The sequence below is a fragment of the Saccopteryx bilineata genome, chromosome 4 (assembly GCF_036850765.1).
Source record: "Saccopteryx bilineata isolate mSacBil1 chromosome 4, mSacBil1_pri_phased_curated, whole genome shotgun sequence".
Classification (NCBI taxonomy): Eukaryota; Metazoa; Chordata; class Mammalia; order Chiroptera; family Emballonuridae; genus Saccopteryx; species Saccopteryx bilineata.
This window is the reverse complement of record NC_089493.1, coordinates 287,091,010-287,110,014: the sequence shown is the minus strand read 5'-3', so window position 1 is coordinate 287,110,014 and position 19,005 is coordinate 287,091,010. Positions and strand designations below refer to the sequence as shown.

Here is a 19,005-nt window from a genome sequence, read left to right as displayed (position 1 = left end):
GAGGGATGATTTAATTTATCGTGCCCATGCACTGAAGCCCCCGTGAACACCCAAAGGACAGGGTTGAGAGAGCTTCGGGGATGGCGGTGGGTTTGAGCATGGGACCTCCTCATGCTTCCCCACACCCCTTAGCCTATGCATCTTGTTCCTATGGCTGTTCTTGAGTTGTATCCTTTTATAATAAACCTGTGATCTAGTACGTTAACTGTTCTCCTTGGTTCTGAGAGCCATTCTAGAAAACTAATTGAAACCAAACAGGGGGTGATGGGAACCTGATTTATATAGCTGGCTGGTTGGACAAAAGCCCAGGTAACAACCTGGACTGACAATTGGCACCTGAAGTGGGAGGGGCACTGAGCCCTTAATCTGTGGGATTTGATGCTATCTCCAGATAGATAGTGTCAGAATTGAGTTAAATTGCATAACACCCAGCTGGTATCTGAAAATTGCTTGGTGGTGTTGGGAAACCCCTAGAATTGAAATTGGTGTCAGAATCGGAACCCCCACTCCACTCTACCCCCAGAAACTGCCTACTCCCTCCACCCTTCCTCCCTCCCGACCCCCCAGCCTGTGTCCCCCAGTTTACAGGAATGGGCTGAGAGCCGGAGCCTTCCCCAGTGGAGGGGCCCAGCCAAGTGAGGGAGGTAGGGCATGCGTTGAGTTCTGGGAGGTGGGGGGAGGGGAAGAGATGGCACAGGACCCCATGGGGCAGAGTTGGGTCCTAGGAAAGAGAAGGGCAGAGCGGAGTCCCCCTATCACGCAGCCTCTGTCTCTCCCCAAGCCTGGGGGGGGTATGAGCCCTCCAAAGCCAGGTGAGCCCATCCCTACCCCTCTCCCACCTCCACCTGAAGGCTCCCAGCCCAGCCCCGGCCCTCATTCCTGCTCTTCCTCCCAGGATACACACCAGGGAATGGGCTCCCACCAGGTGAGTACATGAGGGTCTCAGTAGCGGGGAGAGAGGGCTCACTGTCAGGAAGGGGCCGGCACTTTCTGAGGCTGTCTCTGTTTCTCCTGCAGGTCTTGGAGGGGGTATGAAACCTCAGAAGCCAGGCAAATGAAAGAGTCCCCCATTTCTATCCTGTACCTTCTCCTGCCTCTCCTTCCGGGAACCCCCTCCCTCAAATAGTATCCCTCACATGCCTGCTTTTCTTCTCTAGGCTATGGCAATGGAAATGGGCTGGGGGCGCAGCCAGGTAAGGTCCCAGAGGCTGGGGGTGGGCAGGAGGGAGGTTGCTGGACAGCTGGAGGGCTGGTTGGGCAAATAGCAGGAACCATGTCAGGTGGCTGGGTCACCTGATCCCCAGAACAGGTTGTGGTTGTGACTCACAGGAACTGGGCTTTATCTGACTTGACCAATGTCCCACCCCCACCCCCACCCCGGGAAGCTATGTCTGCCCTAGAAGCTGGTGGACTGGCCGGGCCAAGGCCAGGCGGGCATCCTGGCGGAGGTGCTGGTCCAGGCTCACCGCCCTCTCCCATCTTCTCCCATCTAGGTCCCTGCAATGGGAAGGCTCCTCCATTGCTTCTCCCCAGGCTTCCCACTCCGGGGGCCCCTTCTGGGAAAGCAGGTGGCTGGGGCCCCAAATCCCAGCCCCCTCCCCCAGTGCAGAATGGCAAGTTCCCAGGTCAGTGTGCAGTAGGGGCGATGGGAGGGGTGGTATGCCTGGTCCCAGGAGGGACCGAGTCTGGCTGGGCTGCTCAGAAGCCCACATGCCCATTCTTCAGCCAAGACTGAGGCTTGCTGTGAGCCAGGAAGAAAAGCCTGAACTCTGGCCCTGAGACCCCCTGTCACCCCCAACGTGGCAGCTCCCCCAAGTCCTAGCCTGCCTGGCCCTGAGCTCACTCCTGTCCCCTGGCTTCTTCCTAGCACCAACGCCAGCCATCCAGTGGGGCCTGAGACCTCAGAAAGCAGGTATAAGTCGTCTGCCTGTGTCCCCATGCTGGATCTGGGCCACTCCCCCACCCCTCATTCCCAGGCTGCCTCAGCTCTCCAGCCCAGGAAGGTCCCTCCTGAGTCTATCCTCCCTCTCTCTTGCTGCTTCCTAAACACGTCTTCTGATTCCTTCTCCTGTGGATAGAAAGAGCCCCCCTCCTCCTCAGAGTCCCTAAGATCCGTGCTTGGGGAAGTCTGGGTCCGCCCACCATCCTCCACTCTCCCCACAGTGTACCGCCCTTTGAGTGGCTACGGACCAGGAGCGGAGCTGGGTGAGGAGGCCCTTCCCCTGGACTATTCTTCCTCCCATCCCATCCCCACCCCTTGCGGCTCTTTAGGACACACACACCCATCTCTGACCCCCATTTTTTCTACTCCAGGCTTTGGTGATGGCCTCAAGCCTCAGAAAGTTGGTGAGCCCCCTAGGGCCCTCATCTTGGGCAGGAGCTGGTGCCTCCCTCGTGGCGAGCCCTCCTTGTTGCTATCTCTGTCACGTCTGCCTCTTTCCTTGTTCGCCCAGTGCATATTTACTACGTACTGGGCTCTAACGGTGACCAGAGCCAGGTGCGATACCACGTCAGGTGAGGGTACAGTGACAGACAGGCCAGGTGGAAAGGGAGCCAGCCAGAGAGGAGTCAGGGAAGGCTTCCAGAAGGTTGTACAGGGTTAGCTTGCTGAGGGGAGGAGGGTGTGAGATGTGAGAGGTGCCATCTAGGTGGCCTCAGTGTCAGTCTGTCTTTCTCTCCATGAACTGGTCACTCTGGCTTCCCCAATGCCATCTCCCCCCCCCCCCCCAGCCCGTCAAATCTCTCTCCTGCAGGTTTTAGTTACAGGAATGGTGGTCTGGGAGCTGGTGTCTTCTCTGAGGCCCTCCTGCAGCCAGGTGCCTGGGGGTGGGGGTGGGGGTGGGGGTGGGGGTGGGGAGGGGCGCCAGGCTCAGGGGCTGCTCATGCCTCTGATCTCTTTCCTCCTCCTGGGTTCCCTGGGGCCAATGGCTTTAGGGATGGTGAGTTGGACCCAGGGGACAGTGCAGGGGGTTTGGGGTAAAGGGACATCCAGGGACTAGCCAGGAATGAATCGCATGGATCTCTTGCAGGGTATGGCGGGGAAGCTCTGGTGTACCCCAAAGTCGCAGCTCCAGCCTCTGAAGGAAATGGTAAGAAATGAGAGTTCAGGGAGCAGAGTGAACTCTGGCAAGGGCTGTAGGGACCAGGCCAAGTGGCTGGGGCGCTCTGAGGCTCCTGGCAGACTGGGGCATGCTGGGTGCCCAGGTCCAGTGGGCAGGCGTTTCCACGCCAGCTTTCCTTTTGCAGGTCAGACCGAGGCTGTGAGGGGCTCTCCTTGGCCCTCCCTCCAGCCTTGGGGGGCCACCTTGAAGTCTGGATATGGGGCCATAGGTGCATATCCAGAGGTCGCAGGCCAGCCAGGTAATGGGGTATGTGGAAGAACATTGTGTGGAGGGTAAAGGGTGACTTTAAGGAGCTGGGTCCTGGGGCCAGGCCCATCCTATTGCCCTTCAGAGATGGAAGGGACATTCATGGTGGTGGGAGTGTGAAGGGGGCCAGAATGGATGGGACTAGAGGAGGGATAGGTGGAGCAGGGGTCCTGAGTATGATCCTGGAACCTAGGCTAAGGTGGGAGGTAACAGATAGAACAAGGGCCATTGGGGGGACTCAGCGCTCCCCTCTTTTGTACTTCTCCCTAGGGCCCTATGGGCAGCTGAGGCCAGAGCTGGGCCCCAGGCCTTTTGGTGAGTGGGGGGTCTCCCAAGGCCTGGGGTGAAGCTGGGGGGAGCAGGAGCACTCAGAGTTCTGTGGCCCAGGTCCCATGGCTTGTCTGTCTGTACCTTAGGGGGCCTTGAGGTGAAAAGAGGCAGCAGCGGCCCAGTGGAAAATGGCTATGGAGGTGAGAGTGTCCCCCACTTTCTTCATGCCACCACTGTCACCCCTTCGGGCTTCCCTTGGGAGGGATGGCAGTCTCTCATACCTTGTGTCGGTGACTACTGAGTAACTAACCTCAGAGATCAGAGGAGAGAGAGGGCTCAGTTCCCCCCAAGAGGTAGGAACGGGCGCCTCACCAGGGCTCTGCTCTGCCTCTTCTCAGGCCTTTGCTCTCATGGGAAGTGCTGAGCACCTGAGCTGATCCACTGCTCATCCTGAGCGTCTCTGCTGGAGCCCGGTCTGCTTTGCAAGGATGGCCAGACCCTTGGGCTTAGTCTCTGGCCTGAGGTGTCCTGTGGGCTAGAAGTATTAATAAAGGCAATGTGCTTCCCTATTTGCCTCTGTGTGCCATGGCAGGGGTTGAGGGTAGGGGTTGGCTGCCTGGGGTTAGGGTGGCCTACAGCCTCCACCCTGTCCTCCCTTCCTCCCTCCCTCCCTTCCTCCCTTCCTTCCAACAATGTGGCTGTGTGCCAGCAGTTTTGCTCTGATGGGACAGACCATGAGAACAGAATGGATTCAGGCCTGCCCTTGGAGAGGGGGCATCCTTTGGTAACAAACTAGTGAGGGAGCCATACCCAAGTTAAGGAGTTAGGGGACTTGTGCTTTATTTGTGTTGTTTTGGTTTTTTGTTGTTGTTGTTTTTTGTTTTTTTAAAGAATTAGCATCTGCCCTGGCCGGTTGGCTCAGCGGTAGAGCGTCGGCCTAGCGTGCAGAGGACCCAGGTTCGATTCCCGGCCAGGGCACACAGGAGAAGCGCCCATTTGCTTCTCCACCCCTCCGCCGCGCCTTCCTTTCTGTCTCTCTCTTCCCCTCCCGCAGCCAAGGCTCCATTGGAGCAAAAATGGCCCGGGCGCTGGGGATAGCTCTATGGCCTCTGCCTCAGGCGCTAGAGTGGCTCTGGTCACAACATGGCGACGCCCAGAATGGGCAGAGCATCGCCCCCTGGTGGGCAGAGCGTCGCCCCATGGTGGGCGTGCCGGGTGGATCCCGGTTGGGCGCATGCGGGAGTCTGTCTGACTGTCTCTCCCTGTTTCCAGCTTCAGAGAAATACAAAAAAAAAAAAAATTAGCATCTGTTGGCTCTGGTTGGTTGGCTCAGTGGATAGAGTGTCGGCCTGGCATGTGAACATCCTGGGTTCGATCCCTGGTCAGGGTACACACGAGAAATGACCATCTGCTTCTTCCCCCTCTCTCTCTCCCTTCTCTCTCTCTTCCCCTTTCACAGCCAGTGGCTCAATTGGTTCAAGTGTCAGCCTGGGGCACTGAGGATAGCTCAGTTGATTTGAGTATCGGCCCCAGATTGGGTCACCAGGTGGATCCTGGTCAGGGCGCGTGCAGGAATCTGTCTATCTCCCCTCCTCTCACTTAAAAAAAAAAAGAATAAGCAACTGTTTATTTTTTAAAGAATTATTTTATAGCCCTGGCCGGTTGGCTCAGCGGTAGAGCATAAGCCTGGCGTGCGGGGGACCTGGGTTCGATTCCCGGCCAGGGCACATAGGAGAAGTGCCCATTTGCTTCTCCACCCCCCACCCCCCACCCTCCTTCCTCTCTGTCTCTCTCTTCCCCTCCCGCAGCCAAGGCTCCATTGGAGCAAAGATGGCCTGGGCGCTGGGGATGGCTCCTTGGCCTCTGCCCCAGGCGCTAGAGTGGCTCTGGTCGCGGCAGAGCGACGCCCTGGAGGGGCAGAGCATCGCCCCCTGGTGGGCAGAGCGTAGCCCCTGGTGGGCGTGCCGGGTGGATCCCAGTCGGGCGCATGCGGGAGTCTGTCTGACTGTCTCTCCCTGTTTCCAGCTTCAGAAAAAAAAAAAATACAAAAAAAAAAATTATTTTATAGAGAATGGAAGAGAGAGAGACAAACATCAATTTGCGCCATCTATTTATGCATTCATTGGTTGATTGCCATATGTGCTCTGACTAGGGATCTAACTTGCAACCTTGACATATTGAGGCAATGCTCCAACCAAATGAGCTCTCTGGCTAGGGCCTTATTTGAGTCTTAATTTATAATCAATTTATTAAAGTTATTAAACTAAAGTTTCATTTTCCTTAAGCCTTTGTACTTGTTTCTGGACATTGTACTGATTAATTTTATAATTTGGTTGTAAAACTGGCTTTCACATTCTTTGATTAATGTTCAATTAGATTATAAATTTTCTTCTTTTTTTTTAAGTGAGACAAGGGGAGATAATGAGACAGACTCCCACATGCACTCCAACCAGCAAGCCCTGTCTATGGCCAATGCTGGAATCAACCATGCTATTTTTAGCACCTGAGGTTGATATGCTCAGACCAACTGAGCTATCCTCAGCACCTGGTGAATTTAACCAATCAAGCCACTGGCTACAGGAGGAAAAGAGGAAGAGAAGGGGGGAGCGGGAGGGGAGAGAAGCAGATGGTGGCTTCTCTTGTGCCCTCACCAGGAATGGAACCCAGGGCATCCATACACTGAGTTGATGCTCTATCCACTGAACAAACCAGCCAGGGCCATAAATTTTTAAAAATGTTTACTTTTAGCCCTGGCCGGTTGGCTCAGTGGTAGAGCGTTGGCCTGGCGTGCGGGAGTCCCAGATTCAATTCCCAGCCAGGGCACACAGGAGAAGCGCCCATCTGCTTCTCCACCCCTCCCCCTCTCCTTCCTCTCTGTCTCTCTCTTCCCCTCCCGCAGCCAAGGATCCATTAGAGCACAGTTAGCCTGGGCACTAAGGATGGCTCCATGGCTTCTGCCTCAGGCGCTAGAATGGCTCTGGTTGCAACAGAGCGACGCCCCAGATGGGCAGAGCATCGCCCCCTGGTGGGCATGCCGGGTGGATCCCGGTCGGGCGCATGCGGGAGTCTGTCAGACTGCCTCCCCATTTCCAACTTCAGAAAAATACAAAAAAATTAAAAAAAAAATAAAATAAAATAAAAATGTTTACTTTTATTGGCTTTAGAGAGAGGAAGGGAGAGAGCAAGAGAGAGATAGGAACATCTGTTCCTGTATGTGCCTGACTGAGGATTGAACTGGCACCTCTGCACTTCAGGATGATGCTACAACCAACTGAGCTATCCAGTCAGAGCTAGATTATAATTTTTTTTTTTTTTTTTTTGTATTTTTCTGAAGCTGGAAACGGGGAGAGACAGTCAGACTCCCGCATGCGCCCGACCGGGATCCACCCGGCACGCCCACCAGGGGCGACGCTCTGCCCACCAGGGGCAGCGCTCTGCCCACCAGGGGGCGATGCTCTGTCCCTCCGGGGCGTCGCTCTGCCGCGACCAGAGCCACTCTAGAGCCTGGGGCAGAGGCCAAGGAGCCATCCCCAGCGCCCGGGCCATCTTTGCTCCAATGGAGCCTTGGCTGCAGGAGGGGAAGAGAGAGACAGAGAGGAAGGAGGGGGGGGTGGAGAAGCAAATGGGCGCTTCTATGTGCCCTGGCCGGGAATCGAACCCAGGTCCCCCGCACGCCAGGCCGACGCTCTACTGCTGAGCCAACCGGCCAGGGCCTAGATTATAAATTTGATAGGTTGATGACCCCTCTAAATATTATATATGCTTTACAAACCTGATTAATTCAATTCCCTTAGGCATTTCAAACAATTACATACATACTCTACTTGATGTCTTAATGGAGGTGGGGATGCAGATCCAGCCAGTAACATCTTCCTAAGCACTCCTGGAAAATGAATAAACCAGACATTTGATATCTCGGATTACTGAATATTTTTAAGCATCTTTTTAAAAAGTTACTAAACCACTATCAGCATCAGCGCTATGGATCACTTTATTTTCTCAACTAATGATTACAAATGCAGAAGCAAATGACTCTCCTAGGATGGATCTGGAATGGAGGTTGCACAACTGGGGACTGACCCACTATTCTGAACTTTGACCCAGAGACTGTCTAGTCCAGGGGTCCCCAAACTATGGACCGGACTGCAGGCGCATGCAGTCCCCTGAGGCCATTTATCCAGCCCCGCGGCACTTCCGGAAGGGACACCTCTTTCATTGGTGGTCAGCAGCCACATCCTGTGCTCCTGGAGTACTGTATGTGGCCGCGCAGCAAAGCACGACATCGCTCACGTACAGTACTACTTCCAGTGATGCGGCACATACGCATCACGGCTCCGGAAGTGCTTCATATCACTTGTTACAGCTAGCAGTGACAAATATGGAACCAGACATTGACCATCTCATTAGCCAAAAGCAGGCCCATAGTTCCCATTGAAATACTGGTCAGTTTGTTGATTTAAATTTACTTGTTCTTTATTTTAAATATTGTATTTGTTCCCGTTCTGTTTTTTTTTAATTTTTTTAAAATTTATTCATTTTAGAGAGGAGAGGGAGAGAGAGAGAAAGAGAGAGAGAGAGAGAGAGAGAGAGAGAGAGAGGAGCTGGAAGCATCAACTCCCATATGTGCCTTGACCAGGCAGGCCCAGGGTTTTGAACTGGCGACCTCAGCATTTCCAGGTCGACACTTTATCCACTGTGCCACCACAGGTCAGGCCCCGTTCTGTTTTTTTACTTTAAAATAAGATATGTGCAGTGTGCATAGGGATTTGTTCATAGTTTTTTCTATAGTCCAGCCCTCCAACGGTCTGTGGGACAGTGAACTGGCCCCCTTTGTAAAAAGTTTGGGGACCCCTGGTCTAGTCCCAGGATGTTTCTACCAACCCTTTGTGTATTGAGTCTTTCCAAACCCACACCTTTTCTTGCAATCTGGTGAAGAATTCAAGTTGAATAAAGTTAATTCAAGTTGAATAAAGACTTGACACTCTTTGAGGAATTCAGCTCGTCTTTATGGCCTGGTTTACAGTAACAGGGGGGACCAAAACATCATTGCAGTTTGCACATGGGTTTGGGTGAATCAACCTTTAGGCGATTCTGTAAACATTATTGGAATTCCAGCCTAATCTCTTTCAGCTCATCTCATTTGACTTTATTCTATTTGAGAATCATTATAGACTTTTGCTTTTTCACAGAACTGAGTCTAAAAATTTCCAAATTGTCTCATCGTACATTTCTCTTCCCCACGTCATGGAATAAACCACATCATCTCTTTACTTGTGATCAGGATTAAGAGCCAATATCTGGGCACGGGAGCCACAAAGCCCTTCCTTCCTAACCCACCTAGAAATGTTATAATATTGTTATAAAGGTTTCTATATACCGATTTTAAATAGATTGACCTTTTTTTTTTTTTTTTTTTTTTAGTAATTTTCACCCATCTGTCATGTAAAACTATTCTTAGCCACGTTAACAAATGCTTTGTTTTTTGAATTGATATTTTTATCTGTTCTTTAAGATAACTTAACGGAAACTGCGTAGATCTTGACCCACATACAGGCACAACAGTCCGGAATCACTAAGGGCAAACCTAAAAAGAAGAGAACCATACAGTCTCCTCCTTGACCGCTGGAGGGAGGCGGCACCCGGCGGCCGGCGGGGGGGAGTCTACCGCGCCTACGCCGGGACAGGTCTGGGGGATTATTAGTAGGTCTTAGAGACAGCGGAACCGGGGGACACAGTGATTGGCTGGGACCAGAGACACAGAGCGCTGCTGCCTCTGATTGGCTGCTAGATATCTCAGGCCCTCTGAAAGAGAGTAGCATACACGGTAAGCGCACTGGCTCTTGATTGGCTGGAATGCAGCGGCGCGTGGCTCCAATTGGCCTAGGGCTCTGCCGTACGCTGCGTGGCCTCCAGCGGGAGGGATGAGGTGGTGGCGGGCAGCGCGAGCGGGGCGCTGGAGGAGTGGCGAGGACACTGACGGCGGCGGCGGCGACGACCATCACCACCGCCAAGCTGGCGGCTCGGCTCCCCCGTTCCCGCTCGCACCCGCGGCTCGCCCGCTCCCGCACCCACTCGCGGCTGAGTCGGGCCCGCGCTTCGCTATCGCGGACCCCGCCGCCCGCGCCGACACTGCCGCACCCGCCGCTACCCGGTCTGCCTCCTGGCTTGAGACCCGGGCCCCCGCCACCCTCGGCGCTCGCCCTGGCCGAGCTGCCTCCGCTACCCGCGCTCCCGCTGCGGCCTGAGTCGCTGGCGCCCTGGGGCCCCGGCGCCCACCGGGCGCTGCCGGAGCTGCCGCCCGAGGCTTGCGTGCCGGCGCCGCCCGCCGCCTCTCTCTCCCTGCAGAACATGCCACGCCTGCCTGCGCCCGCGCCGCCGTCCGCGCACCAGCCGCTGCCGCCGCTGCCGGAGACCGCGATTGCTGCCACCCCGGGGCCCATGGGGGCGCGCGGCCGCCCGCCGCTAATAGCCGAGCCGCCCCCGCAGCCGCTGCCGCCGCTGCCCACACAGCCTTCGCCCTTCAGCCTGCTGGCGCCGCCGGTGCCCAGTGACCCCTGGTCAATGCCCCACTTTCCCCCGCCCCTGCCGCCGTCTTTGCCGCCACCGCACTTTTTCTTGTTGCCGCCCTGTTGACAGCTCAGCCCTCCTGCGGACGGATGGGTAGGCAGCCCTACCTGGGCACAGGGCTGTGCTTCTCGCCGCCTTCCCTATGGGCAGATTCAAAAGGCGTGGGTCAGAGCTCGGCTTGGGGAAGAGGGGGATGCTAGAGGAGAAGCCCAGGTTCTGGGGGGAGAAAGCAGCAAGTCTGAGAATAAACTCATTTATTCCATTTTCTCCTCCGCTACAGCAAGCCTCTTGCCTGGTTATTTGAGAATGTAACTCATCCCCTGTGCTGATAAGCTGACTGGTGATCAGGGCAGGTGGGGCTGGGGGCCCACAACACGTGGCTTGAGGAAATGAAAACAAAAAGTTAAAATGCTTTAGCTGAGGGACCCAAAATGTCTCATTTTCTCTTTATAAAGAGCTTAAATGCCATTGCTAAGGCCCTCCTCCACTTAGGTCTGTATGGTTTCTTGGAATCTGATCCTGCCTCCCAAGTCTTAAGTCATACTTTCAACTGAAATAGATCCAGGGGTCCCCAGTGCCTGGGCACATCAACGAGACAGCAGTGTTGGACATCGATACTGGGCCTGAGAGCAAGGGCTGTGAGGTCATCCCCACAGGACAGAAAAGCTCCCAGGGTGAGTCATGAGAGGAAGCCCCTGTTCTTATCCCATCTTCACCTGCCCTTCACTGCCAGTTTCTCCCCAGCATACTACAACTCAGAATAAAGTTCTCTTTGTTACTCAGGTGGCTTGGGCTCAGGTAACCAGGCAGACGTCCTATCTCAATGGGCTCTTCTGTAGCCGCTGGCGAGCAGTATCAGGAAGCCAACTGGACCATGATAGCGGGTGGGGGAGGGCACCCTCTGAGATCCTGGGACCTACCAGCAAGAAAGGCAGTGTATGAATTTTCCTGGCTGTTGTAGCAAGTCACCACAAGTTGGGTTGCTTCTCTCCTAGCTCTGGAAGCCAGAAGTCCAAAATCAGGATGTCACAGACCTATGTTTCCTACTAGCTTCTGGGGGCTCCTGGCAATCCTTGGCTTGTGGTCAGATCACGCCAATCTTGCCTCCATCTTCACACGACCTTCTCCCCCATGTCTGTGTCTCAAATCTCCCTGCTTTCTTTCTGATGACACCTGTTATGGGACATAGGGCCCACCCTAAATCCAAAATGATGAGATTCTTAACCGTACTACATCTGCAAAGACCCTTTTTTTTTTTTTAATTTTTTTTTTTTTTGTATTTTTCTGAAGCTGGAAACGGGGAGAGACAGTCAGACAGACCCTCGCATGCGCCTGACCGACCGGGATCCACCTGGCACGCCCACCAGGGGCGATGCTCTGCCCCTCCAGGGCGTCGCCCCGCTGCGACCAGAGCCACTCCAGCGCCTAGGGCAGAGGCCAAGGAGCCATCCCCAGCGCCTGGGCCATCTTTGCTTCAGTGGAGCCCCGGCTGCAGGAGGGGAAGAGAGAGACAGAGAGGAAGGACGGGGTGGGGTGGAGAAGCAAATGGGCGCCTCTCCCATGTGCCCTGGTCGGGAATCGAACCTGGGTCCCCCGCACGCCAGGCCGACGCTCTACCGCTGAGCCAACCGGCCAGGGCCAAAGACCCTTTTTTCAAATAAGGCCACACTCATAGGTTCCAGGGTTTACGGCCACCCCGCATTGGGAGGCTACCATCCAGTCCATATAGGTAGTGTCCTCTCCTTTGGGGGCTGGCCCACCTGCTGAGCTGTCTTCCCAACTTCCCTTACTGTGTTTGCTGACCTGGAGCCTTGAGTGTCCATGAGTCCCCAGGCAAGAGCCTAAGGTACTACCACCATGATAAAGCTCTCACTGGTACAGGAAGGAAATAGAGTGGTAGTCTTTCCCCTCTGTTGAATTATGGCAGAGTTCTCATTCCTGCTGGCCTGCTGCTTCCTTTACCCTGCTTAGATCCTGTAGTCCTCCTCTCCTCTCAGCTAAGAATCAGACAGTAAACAGGAAAAACAAGACAATGTGTATCTTTTTGTGTGACAGAGATGAGAAACATCAGTTCTTTGTTGCAGCACCTTACTTGTTCATTGATTGCTTTCTCATATATGCCTTGACCAGGGGGCTACAGCAGAGCGAATGACCCCTTGCTCAAGCCAGTGACCTTGAGCTTCAAGCCAGCGACTTTGGGCTTCAAGCCAGCAACTGTTGGGCTCTAGCCAGTGACCATGGTTTCATGTTTATGATTCTGCGCTCAAGCTGGTGAGCTTGTGCTCAAGCCAGTGACCTCGGGGTTTCAAACCTGGGTACTCTGCATCCCAGCATGATGCGCCACCACTTGGTCAGGCAACAATGTGTATCCTTCAAGAAGACAGTGTTTAAAAGGAAAGAACAAACCACCCACAGAACTCCAGCTGGATAACTGCTGCTGGTTAAAAGCTGACAAGACTGATAATAAAGTGAATTGCTACCCAATCAATGGAGTCTGCCCAGGTTTACAAGTGAAACCACCATTATACTCTTGATAAAACACACTTGTCAATACTTACAGTGATCCCCAAGGTGTATGAGGGGCTGGCAGCCTGGGCAAATGCCTTTGGTGACTCTGGAGGTAAGCAGAGCAGACTTCATTTTACAGCCAGGAGGCACCTGAGGTTAAGGCAGCTGTGACTTGGCAAGTGAGGCCCTAAAATGGGGTTGACACCAGGTCTGACCCTAAGGTCCAGTAAGCTGCCTGCTGGCAGGTGGTAAGCAAACACCAGTTCTCTCTACATCAAGGACACAGACCTGGTGAAAGTAGCCAGGGTTGAGGGTGGTTTACTGTGGAATAACTCCAGAAGTCTCTGCAGAGACTTTCAGCACAGGGAGCTTCTAGGGATGGGGAAAAGAGGGGATAGCTGGCTCTGGGGGCAGGATATAGGAAGGGTGGCACACGTGAGGTGCAGCCATTGGGCAGCCCTGCTGTGATGCCTTCAGAGAAAGGCACCAGGAGGCCCAGCTTCCCCCCACCCCAACCCCGCTGTGCTGGGGGTATGGAGCATGGAGCTGGGGACTTGCCCAGACCTGGGCATTGACGTCAGGGTCTGGGGTTGTATCAGTCTTGCTGTTTCATTCATGTACACTTAGACCACATTTCCTTAGCTTGTTTCTATGTCTGTAAAATGGGGGTTGTAAAACTGGTGAGACTGTCTGACTGCCTCCCCGTTTCCAGCTTCGGAAAAATGAAAAAATAAAAATGAAAAAAAACTGGTGAGAATTCTTGTGGGATCTCAAGATTAGATCCACACCTTTTGGTTCAGAAACCTGGACTGGCTTTTCTACCTATAACACCAGGGCCTCAGGCGCTTCCCCAAAACAGTAGGTGATGCCCTTGGGGTTGTGTAGCTTCCAAGCACACCCCCAGGCCCGTTCTAGCACCGCAGTGGCTATGGTGACCACTAATTCTCCTTTATCATTGGCCCACACTTCCTCTCTAAAAGAGTGAGACAGATGATGGGATTGGAGTTTAACCACTTCCACTTTACCCCGATCTAAACAGGCTTGGTTTCTTCTGCCCACCTGATCATCCCTGTCCCTTCACCCTCCCAGAGAACAAAGACCAGGTCCAGGTCTGTCACCCCTGAAGGGGCTGAAGGAAGGCAAGGACTCCCCCTGCCTGGGTTTCCTTCCTAGGAAGCTTGCTGGGGAATGAATGTTTTCCTAGCCCACCTCTTTCCAGAGTGGAGGCAGATGGGGGTAGGGATTCGAGAGGATGTGTTAAAGTGCCATTGAGATGCTAACTTCGGTGGGGGTCCTGGCTCTCCATATCAATGACATTCCAGGCCCACCACAGTCCCAGCTTCAGGCTCCAACCTTAACCCTTTAGTTTTCAGATCCAGCTGAATCCCGGTGGACCAGGCAGGGTACCTAAGAGAGGGCTTGGGGCCTCCTGGCCTCTTTCCAAGGAGGTCTGAGGGTAGGAAACATATTCCTGCCTAGTTGCTCTGCCACGCCCCCCCCCCTCCGTGGCAGCTCCTCTAACCATCCCCTTCCTGTCTCTCCTAGTTCTCTTGACAAATTTCCCTACTTTTACTCTCCCTCTAGGCAGGCACCTTATCAAAGGGAAAAGTGGGCAACAGGTGGAAGGAAGCTGAAGCTTCCTGGTCACCCTGGGGGCACCTCCGGCAGGGACTGGTCTCTGGAAGTGGAGGAGTGAGAGGAGGAGTTTATTCATCCTCTGAATGCCCACCTCCCTTGTGGCTGGCCAGCCCCTTGCAGTGCTGGGGAAGGGCGGTGTCCCCTCCTGCCTGAGTATAGAGATTTGGGGCCAAAGGACTGAGATCTAAAAAGAGTAAGAGTCCTCTTAGTGCCGTCTGGGGGCACTATGATTACCCAGTTTGTGCAGCAGCGCACCAGAGCCTGCGGCAGCCTTGGGGGCTTAGAGCTGCCGAGCTGCCTGTGGAACTGGTTGGACCTGGAAGCAAGGCCCAACTGCAGGCTGACCAACAGTCCTGGTTCCCTCAGGACGCAGGACTCCATACTCAAACCAGAATGTCCCGGGCAAATCGGAGTGAGTTGGTCACCCTATGGCCAAGGTAGGGGGTAGATTGTTGCTCTCGGCCTGGGGGACCCAAAAGGTCCTGGGCTGGGGTTACCCAGAATGGGAGGCCTTGTCAGCAGGTCAGTGGGCCCTTCCAGAGACCCAGGTTTGCTGAGTCTGCCTGACACCTGCCCAAACCTGTGGGGCTGGATTCCTGGCAGCCCTGCAGATCACAGAGGGAGCCCACTGACCGCTTGTTTCTATCTGCCCTTCTCAGCGCCCCTCTCCCTGTGCAGAGTGAAGCCTCAGGAGCTGGAGGAGCTGGACAGACCCAACCCAAGATGCCTTGCGCCCATCACAGCCTGCTGTCATCAACAGTCTCCTCACCGTCTTCAGGCATCCAGGGGCCAACAGCTCAGCCCCTCGTACTGGGCAGCACTGCCATGGGGCCCTGTAGGAAGGCACCAGGTGCAGAGGATGCCCCAACCACAGGAGCCCACCTGTAGACCCACTGATTAGCTCTGGCCTCAGTCTCCCTATCCTAGGGGAAAGTGTTCTCAAGCTTTTCGGAGTCAACCACCCCTTTGCAAATCTGATGAAAGCATAAATGTCTTTTACAAAAATATCCTGAAACCCACTCCCAGAGCAATGCACCAACCTGAAGTTAGAACCATTTATAAAGCAAGCCCCACTGAGCAGGTCAGGAAGCACCAGGTGCCCTCTCCGCCCCCGGGACTGTGGAGTGGTGCAATGACCAGGAGAGTGTATGGGGTCCTCCCAGCTCTCCCTAGCACCTGTTGTGGGAGTCAGGAGACATGGAGGTGAGAGGCTTTTCCAGGTGAGGGCTACCTTTGACAGTGCTCCCAACCACCCTAGAAAGTAGAATTTTCATCAGCCCCCTCCCTTTTCACACAATTCTTAGTTCTTAGCACCCAGGAAGGGGCTTGAGGAAGTTCATAACCCCACCCCAAAATAAGGGGCTCATGTTTGTGGGTCTCAGGATGTTTCTCAAAGGGGTCTTTGATCCAAGGAGGTTAAGGACCTTGACCTTCCATGATCTGTCCCAGGTTGTGGGGCAGGATTTGAGCCATGGTCTGTGTGACTCCCATGTGACCCCCCCCCCCACACACACACACAAAGGCTCTTGAGGAGAAGGTTTTTCCTGAGGACTGTGAGGCAGGACTCAGGGGAACCTGAGTCACTTGGGCCTAAGCCCTGTTGCCTTCTTCTGTGTTGTCTCATGCAGAGTGGTCACTTCTTCCCCATGGGCAAGAGTGGGGTCCTGGGCTTCACCATCCAGGCTCCTGCCCCTGCTGCTCATCCCCTTCCACCCCAGGCCCTGAGCGCCCCTCCCCCACTTCCACAACAGACTCTTTATCCCCTGGCCTCTAGGGACTTACGGCAGCTCAGCTTGGCCCCCAGTTTCAGTGGAGGGGGTGGAGAGGGCATACCTGAGCTAAGGTAGAAGTGAGGGGGTGGTTTTCTAGGCCGTTGCCCGGACGATGCTACCTGAGCTAGGCGCCAGGCACCTGTCGCCTAGGAAACAGTGCGGGCGGGCCCCTCCCTCGGGAGCTGCCAGGGCCGCTGGGCTGAGACAGGCGACGGATCGAATTCCTTAGAGTCCTGGGGCAGGGTACAGACGGGAGGGGGTGCACTGATACTGGGGGAGCTGGGGCACGTTTGCATCATCATGAAATGAATCAAACCCGGGAGGGCAAGGGCAGCTGTTGAGGAGGGTTGGGGTGGAGGCTCAGCTCCCCCAACACCCCCACTTCTCTGTCCTGAGTCAGTAACGTTTTGACCCCTATTTCTTCTCCCAAGCTGATCCTCAGACTCGGCATTCCTTTGTCCCTGGGTCCCCACAGACATGGATGTTCTTTCTTCCACTGTATCTTCCTGGTTACGTGTGCCCTCCCTACTCTTCCCCCGTGACCCTGAGGTGCCCCCCCTCCCGCCCCCGTTCAGCCCCGCCCACTCCCCATAGGCCTCCCCAGTCTTGGCCTGGCTGCTCCTCCCCTCCCTCGGCCTTAAAACCCCCATGCCTGCAGCCAGGAGCCAGCAGTCCCCAGGCGGCACCCAGCAAGGGTACACTGCGCAGCGTGAACTTGCACCGGCCAGGAGGAGGCTCTCCGAGTCTGAAGGTGGGTCGGAGGATAGGTTCTGTGTAGCTGGTCAGTCAGGCAGTGGTTGGACGGGACTGCAGGGGGGTGCAGAAGCAGCCACTGCACAACTGATGGGTGATGGGCGCGTTGAGGGGACACCAGTGACTCAGCTTAGCAGGACTGTGAGATTTTGTGTTTGTTGGGGGCCAGAGACACACCTGTGAGGGGCACGGAGCGAGGAGGTGCCTCGTAAGAGACCTACAAATGTGAAGACTGTCCCAGCCTGAGGACACTGACTGCCTGTTCCTGGCGGACACCGAGAACCCTACGTGGCAGCATCTGACCCACTCATCAGTTAACCAAGCCATCAAGGGTTGAGAAGACCTAACTGAGGAGGCAGATGGCTTCAGCTGGCCTAGAACTCCTGGGTATGACCCTGGCTGTGCTGGGCTGGCTAGGGACCCTGGTATCCTGTGCCCTGCCCCTGTGGAAGGTGACCGCCTTCATTGGCAACAGCATCGTAGTGGCCCAAGTGGTGTGGGAGGGCCTGTGGATGTCCTGCGTGGTGCAAAGCACGGGCCAGATGCAGTGCAAGGTGTACGACTCAATGCTGGCGCTGCCCCAGGACCTGCAGGCTGCCCGAGCCCTCTGTGTCATCGCCCTCCTGCTGGCCCTGCTTGGCCTGCTGGTGGCCATTACCGGCGCCCAGTGCACCACCTGCGTGGAGGACGAAGGTGCCAAAGCCCGCATCGTGCTCACTGCGGGGGTCATCCTCCTTCTGTCAGGCATCCTGGTTCTCATCCCTATCTGCTGGACGGCCCACGCCATCATCCAGGACTTCTACAACCCCCTGGTGGCTGAGGCCCTCAAGCGGGAGCTGGGGGCCTCCCTTTACGTGGGTTGGGCCGCAGCTGCTCTGCTCATGCTGGGCGGGGGCCTTCTCTGCTGCACGTGCCCCCCACCCCAGATGGACCGTCCCCGAGGACCCAGACTGGGCTATTCCATCCCCTCCCGCTCAGGAACCTCGGGGATGGACAAGAGAGACTACGTGTGAAGCGGAGGGTGTCCCTGGAAGCCTGCTGCTCAGAGCTTTGACTTGACTTTGTGCTGGATGACCTCTAAGCCCTGCCTTCTACTCTCAACTTCTCCCCCAGGCAAAACCCACCTTCCCAGAGCCCCCAACAGGCCTGTTTGCCGGGCTAGACTCAGATGGCTTGTCTGAGCCCAGACCCTCAACAAGATCTGCACTGACTCCCCCAACCAGTTGCTTTCTTCTGTTCAGGACCTAGGTTGGCTCTCCTTCCCTTCCCAAGGCCTCCCCTGCCCCTGGAACCTGGGCCTCACCCAAAGGGCAGTAGCTCTTTGACTCAAGCAAGGGGGATCATGCTGTCTGCCCTGGAGCTGGTTCCCTCCAGCCTGGCCACCACCTGCATGCAGACACCGAACCCAGGTCCTCTAGAAGCCAGTCTCCTCCAGGCCAGAAGGTCTAGCCCACTCCCCTGCCCCAAGGTCCCAAAATAAATCGAGTATTTGTACCTCTGGCTGCTTTGATCTGTGATTGGGCAGGGAAGACCAGGTGGCTTCCGGAGGGCAGTCGGGCCAAGGTCTGGTCCAGGTCCTGACTTGTGGGTAACCTCCCTCAGGCCGTGCTAGGCAGGGGAGCAACAAAGGAGGTAAGTCGCTCATGTTCACCTCACTAGTCTGGAACTCGGCAGCTTCTTAGCAACACTAATGACAAGTAACAAAACAAAACGCACTTTATTTAGTAAAAACTGGTGAGTGTGGGTGTAGCATGGCAGAAGTGTGCAGGGTCTGGAGAGATGGCCAGGGGTCTACAGCACAGCTGGGAGGCAACTCCGGGGCAAGGGTGGCGGAGGCAGAGGTCAGACTCTTTAGAGGTAGATGGGTTTTGGTAATTTATCACCTGCTCTTCTCAAGGCCACTTGAAGCTCAAGAGCCCCTGGGGTTCTGGAGGCCTGACTAGCAAGGCGGGCCTTGTTCCTGCATGCCTAGGGAGGACCTGCCCCAGTAGCAGCAGGAACTCTTGGGACAGACCATCAAAGCATCTTATCTTGTTGTCACAAAGCACCCGGCCAACAAGCAGCCTAAACCCAGGGGCCACAGCTCCAGGATGGCCTCCAAGATGGGAATATCCAAGGTGGAGAAAGAT

At 55.3% G+C, this 19,005-nt stretch overlaps 2 protein-coding genes across 2 annotated transcripts in view; both read left to right on the top strand.

The window, feature by feature from the left end:
* GREP1 (glycine rich extracellular protein 1) overlaps nucleotides 1-10,271 on the top strand; it is a 46,639-nt gene extending 36,368 nt beyond the window's left edge. The window contains exons 49-57 of the mRNA XM_066276838.1: nucleotides 1,158-1,193; nucleotides 1,494-1,625; nucleotides 2,164-2,205; nucleotides 2,314-2,346; nucleotides 2,754-2,816; nucleotides 3,030-3,089; nucleotides 3,639-3,683; nucleotides 3,785-3,838; nucleotides 9,565-10,271. Of these exons, the coding sequence (XP_066132935.1) occupies nucleotides 1,158-1,193; nucleotides 1,494-1,625; nucleotides 2,164-2,205; nucleotides 2,314-2,346; nucleotides 2,754-2,816; nucleotides 3,030-3,089; nucleotides 3,639-3,683; nucleotides 3,785-3,838; nucleotides 9,565-10,271 (1,172 nt within the window). The remainder of the gene's footprint in view (nucleotides 1-1,157; nucleotides 1,194-1,493; nucleotides 1,626-2,163; nucleotides 2,206-2,313; nucleotides 2,347-2,753; nucleotides 2,817-3,029; nucleotides 3,090-3,638; nucleotides 3,684-3,784; nucleotides 3,839-9,564) is intronic.
* A 6,540-nt stretch (nucleotides 10,272-16,811) lies between these two features.
* On the top strand, nucleotides 16,812-18,291 carry CLDN9 (claudin 9). Its single transcript, XM_066278319.1, has 2 exons — nucleotides 16,812-16,874; nucleotides 17,046-18,291. Exon 2 carries the CDS (start codon nucleotides 17,236-17,238, stop codon nucleotides 17,887-17,889), a length of 654 nt encoding a protein of 217 aa, XP_066134416.1. The 5' UTR covers nucleotides 16,812-16,874; nucleotides 17,046-17,235; the 3' UTR covers nucleotides 17,890-18,291.
* Nucleotides 18,292-19,005: the final 714 nt, after the last annotated feature.